Consider the following 9,110-nt stretch of genomic DNA (forward strand, 5'->3'; position numbering starts at 1 on the left):
GTGGTGAAGAGCACCTGCAACAGCTGCTGGCAATCATCCCAGGTGGGGTTATGAGTGAACAAAATGGGAAAAGGGCCAGTATTGATAGGTTCGCTCTCCGTCCGGGTTAGCTGGTCCCACCCGGACGGGGAGTGCCTGTACAGTAGATGAAGGTAACTCTGGGTCTCCATGATCTTGCTCACCCCTATTTCCTCTATTCTTTCTCCGGGGTCGGGATTCCCTTGTCCCTTCTGATTCATTGGGGGGGCTCTTCCCCCCGGGGGCACCTGCAACGGAGGAGGGGCATATGGCGGGGGCCTAATTTCCGTCTCCAAGTCAATCAGGTTCCGGTCCGAGGATTCCTGCAAGACCGGTTTTGGGCCCTTATTCTTCTTGGCTTCCTCTGGGGGAGTGGGAGTTTCCATAACCAGGGCCTGTACATTAGGAGAATCAGGGAGTTTGTGAACAAGAGGTTTTAACCATTCGGGTGGATCTTTTACTAGATCTTGCCAGACCATAACATATGGGACTTGGCTCGGGTGGCCCCAGGGATCAGGAGCCATAATTTTCTCTTTCACCGCCCGAATAATAGAAGGTTGAAAAGTTCCCTCTGGATGCCATCCAATTTGGAAGGTGGGCCACTCTGCAGAGCAAAAGGTTATTAATTTACTCTTTGTAACTAGTAGCGACAGATCATACGCTCTAGCCCTGACATCTGAGAAATGATCAGTTATGAGAGAGAGTGAGGTAGATTTTCTTTGCCCCATAGCGAGAGTCAGAAGCAAGTCACTGAGAATTACCACCAATAAATCCTATCGGGAGTGGTGGAGGCCAGGAGGTTGGGCTTGTGGTATGCTTTGTGGAACTATTTGAGTGCCTTAGTCATTGCACGGAAGTTTTCTTGCTGGGGGCGGGCACCCTAAGGGTTTCTAGCCCATTCCGTGACCCCCTTATCCTTTCACGGGAGTCTTCCAGTGGCAGGCGCCCTATCAGCTCTTAAGTGCCTGTCCTGTGCCCACACAGACAGGTTTTTATTTGGCCAGATTCTCGGTTTAGAATACGAGAAAAAAGGAAAGAGTTTCACCCTCTCGGGCTCCCGTTACTGGGGCTGACTTGTTGGGAGGCCTTCAGAATCCGCCAGGGAGTAGCCCTGGCCGGGACTCGTCAGTTGCCCCGACAACTGTCTGCCTGTTCACTGAATCTCCCAGAAACAGGAATGAGGCTCCAAGGCTTTATAGGAAGAAGTAGACAACGACACACCAGAGAACAATGAGACAGGAGACAATGCCGGCAGTTATACAGAAAAACACACAGACAGACACACATCGGCCGACAACACAGATCCTCTGGAACAAGGGTCACCTTACCGTATGGCGTCCACTGTTCCCCAGATTCGGGTTTAGGAGAGGAGGTCTCCTTCCCGCAGAGCTGGCTGTCTCCCAGTGCACTCGCTGGCCGCAGCCTCATGCCAGCTGTAACGGCCAGTCCGTTCCCTCATGGAAAGCTTTCCCTAACTCCAGACACCTTCCTGCTTCACAGCAGGGCCTCGGCTTTACTCTGGACTTTTCTAGACCTGCCTGAGCACCGGTGCTATTACCTGTCTTTTTTCCCCTTTGTTCCAAAGAGCGTTCTTCCCCGGTCAAGGGTTCCCGGACGAGCCCCCAAATGTTCTGCCCGTAGTCCAAGTCCCCGGTCGGGAAAGAAGACTCCTCGAAACAATGCAACTCGCAATAGGGGAATTTATTACTGACTCGAGCCAGGGCCTCCCGCCTTCACCAGGTGTGTGAGGATGAAAGGCCCCGAGCCCCAGTTCTCTTGGGTATTTATTAGGTCAAAATAAGCAGCAGGTAGTTGGCGCAATTGGATTGGTTACACAGTGGGTAGTTGGTGCAAGCTGATTGGTTACACAGTTGCAAGGTAATTTTTGTTGGCCCAATGTGGGGCTTTCAGCTTTCTCCTGATAGGTTCCCTTTTTTCTGGCTAGGCATATGTTGATTGGCTGGCTCCAGGAGGCCTGATAATTATGTTACCCTGGGAAACCAGGCCTACTCCTAATCTAGGCTGCCTGCCATGGCGTTAGCCATGACAGCCTCACACACTACTATGTTTTTCTCAAGGAAGAACAAAGGAGACCTGGCAAATGTTTTACTACTTTATCATGGGGTGGTGGGACAGGGAATGGCCTCTTTCAAGGCTTTCCCAGGGCCTTTTTGGGCCTTGAGCAGGCCGGCTCCCCACAGTGTGTCAGGAACTCTTCTTTAAAACACTGACTCATTTATCCCTGTCAACAATCCTATGGAATAAATACCATTAATAATCCCCTTTTATGCCAGTGTACTGAGATAACCCAGAGGGATGGGCTGGGAAGGGAAGTGGGAGGGGAGTCCAGGGTGGGGGACACATGTACACCCATGGCTGGTTCATATCAATGTATGGCAAAAACCACCACAGTATTGTAAAGTAATTAGCCTCTAATTAAAATAAATAAATTAATTAAAAAAATGAAGATCATGGCATCTTGTCCCATCACTTCATGGCAAATAGATGGGGAAACAATGGAAGCAGTGACAGACTTTATTTTGGGGGGCTCCAAAATCACTGCAGATGGTGACTGCAGCCATGAAATTAAAAGATGCTTGCTCCTTGGAAGAAAATCTATGGCCAAACTAAACAGCATATTAAAAAGCAGAGACATTACTTTGCCAACAAAGGTCCTTCTAATCAAAGCTATGGTTTTTCCTGTAGTCATGTATGGATGTGAGAGTTGGACTATAAAGAAAGCTGAGCACTGAAGAAATAATCCTTTCAAACTGTGGTGTTGGAGAAGGCCTTTGAGAATCCCTTGGACTGCAAGGATATCAAACTAGTCAATCCTAAAGGAAATCAGTCCTGAATATACCTTGGAAGGATTGATGTTGAAGCTGAAACTCCAATCCTTTGGCCACCTGATGCAAAGAACTGACTCATTGGAAAAGACCCTAATGCTGGGGAAGATTGAAGGCAGGAGGAGAAGGGGACAACAGAGGATGCGATGGCTGGATGGCATCACTGACTCAATGGACATGAGTTTGAGCAATCTCCAGGAGTTGGTTACGGACAGGGAGGCCTGGCCTGCTGCTGTACACAGGGTCATAAAGAGTCGGACCCTACTGAGTGACTGAGCTGACTGAAACATTTTATATTTATAAAAAGTATAATCCACTATAAATGTATGGTAGCTATGTACTAAAAAACAGCCCTAAAGTAAAATAAGCAAATCCTGTTAGAAAACCAGGCAACATTAACAGAAAAAAAGATAATAAATAATAATAAAACATAATAAAAAGATATTCTAATAAAAAATCTCCTTTTCAGTTCAGTTCAGTCACTCAGTCGTGTCTGACTCTTTGCAACCCCATGAACCACAGCATGCCAGGCCTCCCTGTCCATCACCAACTCCCGGAGTTCACCCAAACCCACGTCCATCAAGTTCATGATGCCATCCAACCATCTCATTGTCTGTCGTCCCCTTCTCCTCCTGCCCTCAATCTTTCCCAGCATCAGGGTCTTCTCAAATAAGTCAGCTCTTTGCATCAGGTGGAAAAAGGATTGGAATTTCAGCTTCAGCATCAGTCCTTCCAATGAACACCTGGGACCGATCTCCTTCGAAGGATGGACTGGTTGGATCTCCTCGCAGTCCAAGGGACTCTCAAGAGTCTTCTCCAACACCACAGTTCAAAAGCATCAATTCTTCTGTGCTCAGCTGTCTTCATAGTCCAACTCTCACATCCATACATGACCACAGGAAAAACCACAGCCTTGACTAGATGGACCTTTGTTGGCAAAGTACTGTCTCTGTTTTTTTTTTTTTTTCATTTATTTTTATTAGTTGGAGGCTAATTACACTATTGTCATGGTTTTTGCCATACACTGACATGAATCAGCCATGGACTTACATGTGTTCCCCATCCTATACTCCCCTCCCACCTCCCTCCCCATCCCATCCCTCTGGGTCGTTTCAGTGCACCATCCCCGAGCACTTGTCTCATGCATCCAACCTGGACTGGTGATCTGTTTCACACTTGATAATATACATGTTTTGATGCTGTTCTCTCAGATCATTCCACCCTCCCCTCTCCCATAGAGTCCAAAAGTATGTTCTATACATACGTGTCTCTTTTTCTGTCTTGCATATAGGGTTATCATTACCATCTTTCTAAATTCCATATATATGTGTGTTAGTATACTGTATTGGTCTTTATCTTTCTGGCTTACTTCACTCTGTATAATGGGCTACAGTTTCATCCATCTCATTAGAACTGATTCAAATGTATTCTTTTTAATGGCTGAGTAATATTCTATGGTGTATATGTACCACAGCTTCCTTATCCATCCGTCTGCTGATGGGCATCTAGGTTGTTTCCATGCCCTGGCTATTATAAACAGTGCTGTGATGAACATTGGGGTACACGTGTCTCTTTCAGATCTGGTTTCCTCAGTGTGTATGCCCAGCTGTGGGATTGCTGGGTCACATGGCAGTTCTATTTCCAGTTTTTAAAGGAATCTCCACACTGTTCTCCATAGTGGCTGTACTAGTTTGCATTCCCACCAACAGTGTAAGAGGGTTCCCTTTTATCCACACTCTCTCCAGCATTTATTGCTTGTAGACTTTTGGATAGCAGCCATTCTGACTGGCATGTAATGGTACCTCATTTTGGTATTGGTTTGCATTTCTCTGATAATGAGTGATGTTGAGCATCTTTTCATGTGTTTGCTAGCCATCTGTATGTCTTCTTTGGAGAAATGTCTGTTTAGATCTTTGGCGCATTTTTTGATTGTGTCATTTATTTTTCTGGAATTGAGCTGCAGGAGTTGCTTATATATTTTTGAGATTAATCCTTTGTCTGTTGCTTCATTTACTATTATTTTCTCCCATTCTGAAGGCTGTCTTTTCACCTTGCATATAGTTTCCTTTGTTGTGCAAAAGCTTTTAAGTTTAATTAGGTCCCATTTGTTTATTCTTGCTTTTATTTCCAATATTCTGGAAGGTGGGTCATAGAGGATCTTGCTGTGATTTCTGTCAGAGAGTGTTTTGCCTATGTTCTCCTCTAGGAGTTTTATAGTTTCTGGTCTTATGTTTAGATCTTTAATCCATTTTGAGTTTATGTTTGTGTATGGTGTTAGAAAGTGTTCTAGTTTCAGTCTTTTACAAGTGGTTGACCAGTTTTCCCAGCACCACTTTTTAAAGAGGTTGTCTTTTTTCCATTGTATATTCTTGCCACCTTTGTCGAAGATAAGGTGTCTGTAGGTATGTGGATTTATCTCTGGGCTTTCTATTCTGTTCCATTGATCTATATTTGTGTCTTTGTGCCAGTACCATACTGTCTTGATAACTGTGGCTTTGTAGTAGAGCCTCAAGTCAGGCAGGTTGATTCCTCCAGTTCCCTTCCTCTTTCTCAAGTTTGCTTTGGCTATTCGAGGTTTTTGTATTTCCATACAAATTGTGAAATTATTTGTTCTAGTTCTGTGAAGAAAACCATTGGCAGCTTGATAGGGATTGCATTGAATCTATAGATTGCTTTGGGTGGTATACTCATTTTCACAATGTTGATTCTTCCAATCCATGAACATGGTATATGTCTCCATCTATTTGTGTCCTCTTTGATTTCTTTCATCAGTGTTCTATAGTTTTCTATGTATAGGTCTTTTGTTTCTTTAGGTAGATTTACTCCTAAGTATTTTATTCTTTTTGTTGCAATGGTGAATGGTATTGTTTCCTTAATCTTGCTTTCTGTTTTCTCATTGTTAGTATATAGGAATGCAATGGATTTCTCTGTGTTAATTTTATATCCTGCAACTTTACTATATTCATTGATTAGCTCTAGTAATTTTCTGGTAGAGTCTTTAGGGTTTTCTATGTAGAGGATCACGTCATCTGCAAACAGTGAGAATTTTACTTCTTCTTTTCTTATCTGGATTCCTTTTATTTCTTTTTCTGCTCTGATTGCTGTGGCCAAAGCTTCCAAAACTATGTTGAATAGTAGTGGTGAGAGTGGGCACTCTTGTCTTGTTCCTGATTTTAGGGGAAATGCTTTTAATTTTTCACCATTGAGGATAATGTTTGCTGTGAGTTTGTTATATAATGTCTCTGGTTTTTAATATGCTATCTAGGTTGGTCATAACTTTCCTTCCAAGCAGCAAGCATCTTTTAATTTCATGGCTGCAACCACCATCTGCAGTGATTTTGGAGCCCAGAAAAACGAAGTCAGCCACTGTTTCCACTGTTTCCCCATCTATTTGCCATGAAGTGATGGGACTGGATGCCATGATCTTAGTTTTCTGAATGTTGAGCTTTAAACCAACATTTTCACTCTTCTCTTTCGCTTTTATTTTAAGTAGGAAACTGAGGCACTCAGAAATTTAAAAATTTGCCCAAGATCAAGGAGATGTGAAGTTGCAATTCATGCCCAAGCAGTGAGACCCTAGGGCTCACTTTTGACATTGTGCAATAATTACTGCCACACCTAGCTTAATGGTTCAGTCCACAGGTTTTGGAGCAAACGTGCCTTATTTTCAAGCCTTGTGATAGCCAGCTGTAAACCCAAGACCCTTTATTGATGTGTTCCATCAAGTCTACCCTCATCAAGTCTACCCTCACCAGAATATGAGTTTTATTTACAAGTTCCCAGGAAGAAACTGTTCGGCCAGCCTGGGCCAGACACCACTCACTGATCAAATGGGTTGTTATCATGGAACAGGGCCATGAGCCATGTGGGGCGAGTGCACCACCAACACACAGGGATCTACTAAAATACAAAATAAATGTGGGGGAAAGGCAGAATTATTCAGGAGGAAGATTTCTGCCCAAAAGAAGGAAAAATGTTCAAATCATTGATGTGCTACACCTAAAATGGGCTGAACCTGAGCTGGACACCACAATGGTTAATGATCTATTGAGACAGATCTTTTTTTATAAAAAAAAGATTATTGCAATGTGGTTGATTTATAATGTTGTGCTAGTTTAAGGTGTACAGCAAAGTGAATCAGATATACATATACATATATCCATTCCTTTTTAGATTCTTTTCCCATATAGGTCATTACAGAGTATTGAGTAGAGTTCTCTGTGCTATACACTAGGTCTTTATTAGTTTTCTATTTTATATATAGCAGTGTGTATATATCAATGTCAGTCTCCCAATTTATCCTTCTCCTTTCCTACTTAGTAACCATAAGGTTGTTTTCTACATCTGTGCTTCTATTTCTGTTTTGTAAACAAGTTCATTTGTACCATTTTTTATTTTAGATTCCACATATAAGTGATATCATATGATATTTGTCTTTCTCTCTCTGATTTCACTCAGTATGACAATCTCTGGATCTTGAAGGTTGTGATTAATTTGTGATAAAAGTCAGAAAGAGGGAATATATTTTCCCCAAATGATACCTGTATAAGGTAGTGATGTTTGCACTGAGTCCCTCTTAGTGAATAAATAGGAAATTGCCAGCCAAAAAGTGTGGTTATTCTGTTTTCCTTTGGGCATTAATAGGATAAAAATATCTTGATATTTGGGGACTTCTGTTTGTTTTAATTAGCTTTGCTTTGTCGATTACCAGGCAGAATTATCAACTACATGGATGTAGGAAATCAAACAGTTGCCTCAGAATTCCTTCTCTTGGGACTCTCAGAAGATCCAGACCTGCAGCCCCTCCTTTTCCGGCTTTTCCTGTCCATGTACCTGGTCACCATGCTTGGGAACCTTCTCATCATTCTCACTGTCAGCTCTGACTTCCACCTCCATACCCCCCTGTACTTCTTCCTCTCCCACCTGTCTTTTTCTGATATATTTCTCAATTCCACCATAGTTCCAAAAATGCTGGTGAACCTCCAGACAGACAGCAAAATCATCACCTATGCAGACTGCCTCACCCAGATGTACTTTTCCTCAGTTTTTGGGTATTTGGACAACTTACTCCTGACTGTGATGGCTTTCGACAGGTTTGTGGCCATCTGCCACCCCCTGCACGACACGATCATTATGAATCCCCACCCGAGTGCTCTGCTGGGTCTAGTCTCTTGGTCTCTCAGTGTCCTAGTCTCCCTCCTGCACAGTGTGATGGTATTGCATCTCTCATTCTGCACACACAGGGCAATTCGGAACTTCTTCTGTGAATTTGCTGCAGTGCTCAAGTCTGCCTGTTCGGATGCTCTCAGCATTTACATCATGCTGTATTCTGTGACTGGATTGCTGGGAATTCCTTCACTTACTGGGATCCTTTTCTCTTACACCAAGATTATTTCCTCTGTATTGAAGATGTCCTCAGCGGAGGGGAAGTACAAAGCTTTCTCCACCTGTGGGTCTCACTTAACAGTCATTTCCTTACTCTATGGGACAGGGTTAGGAGTGTATCTCAGTTCTGCCTTCTTCCCCTCCACCTTGAAGTGGGTAATTGCCTCAATGATGTACATTGTGTTCATCCCCATGCTGAACCCCTGCATCTATAGCTTGAGGAATTAGGGACATGAATAGAGCCCTGAGAAAACTTGTCAGCAGGTCTTTCTTCTCCCTGTGAAGAGTCATGGATGTTGGGACTGGAAATTACTACGATAACCAAAGATCAATGCACTGGAAGTAAGAAATACCAAATCTGAACTTCTTTGAGTGTATGACTTATGCCTCTTTTTCTGAAATATCATCACTTGATTTTCTTCCAAGTTTCCATATCCAAAAGCAACTGCTCCCAAAGAATTTAAAGACCTTGATTCTGGGAAAGCTTGAGGGCAGGAGGAGAAGGGGATGATGGAGGATGAGATGGTTGGACGACATCACCAACTCAATGGGCAATCTCCAGGAGATGTTGAAAAACAGGGAAGCCTGGCATGCTGCAGTTCATGGGGTCACAAAGTCAGACACGACTGAGCGACTGAACAACAACATTTCCTGTGCAGAAATGTTTATCCTTGGTCTCCTCCTCATTATCATTAGACATATCAAGGTAATCATGAATTTACCCACCAGAATTGCTCAAATGCAAAAGATTAAAAATATCAAGGGCTGTGATTTCCCTGGTAGTCCTGTGGTTCAGACTCTGTGCTTCCAATGCAGAGTGCACGGGTCCAGTTCTTCACTGAAGAACTAAGATCCCACATT

The 9,110-nt window shown here is 43.3% G+C and overlaps 1 protein-coding gene across 1 annotated transcript; it reads left to right on the forward strand.

Annotated features, from left to right (window-relative positions):
* Positions 1-7,592: 7,592 nt before the first annotated feature.
* LOC122701037 (olfactory receptor 7D2-like) lies at positions 7,593-8,477 on the forward strand. Its single transcript, XM_043914053.1, has one exon. The coding sequence runs from the start codon at positions 7,593-7,595 to the stop codon at positions 8,475-8,477; it is 885 nt and encodes a 294-aa protein (XP_043769988.1).
* Positions 8,478-9,110: the final 633 nt, after the last annotated feature.

Source organism: Cervus elaphus, chromosome 9, assembly GCF_910594005.1.
Source record: "Cervus elaphus chromosome 9, mCerEla1.1, whole genome shotgun sequence".
NCBI classification, from domain to species: Eukaryota; Metazoa; Chordata; class Mammalia; order Artiodactyla; family Cervidae; genus Cervus; species Cervus elaphus.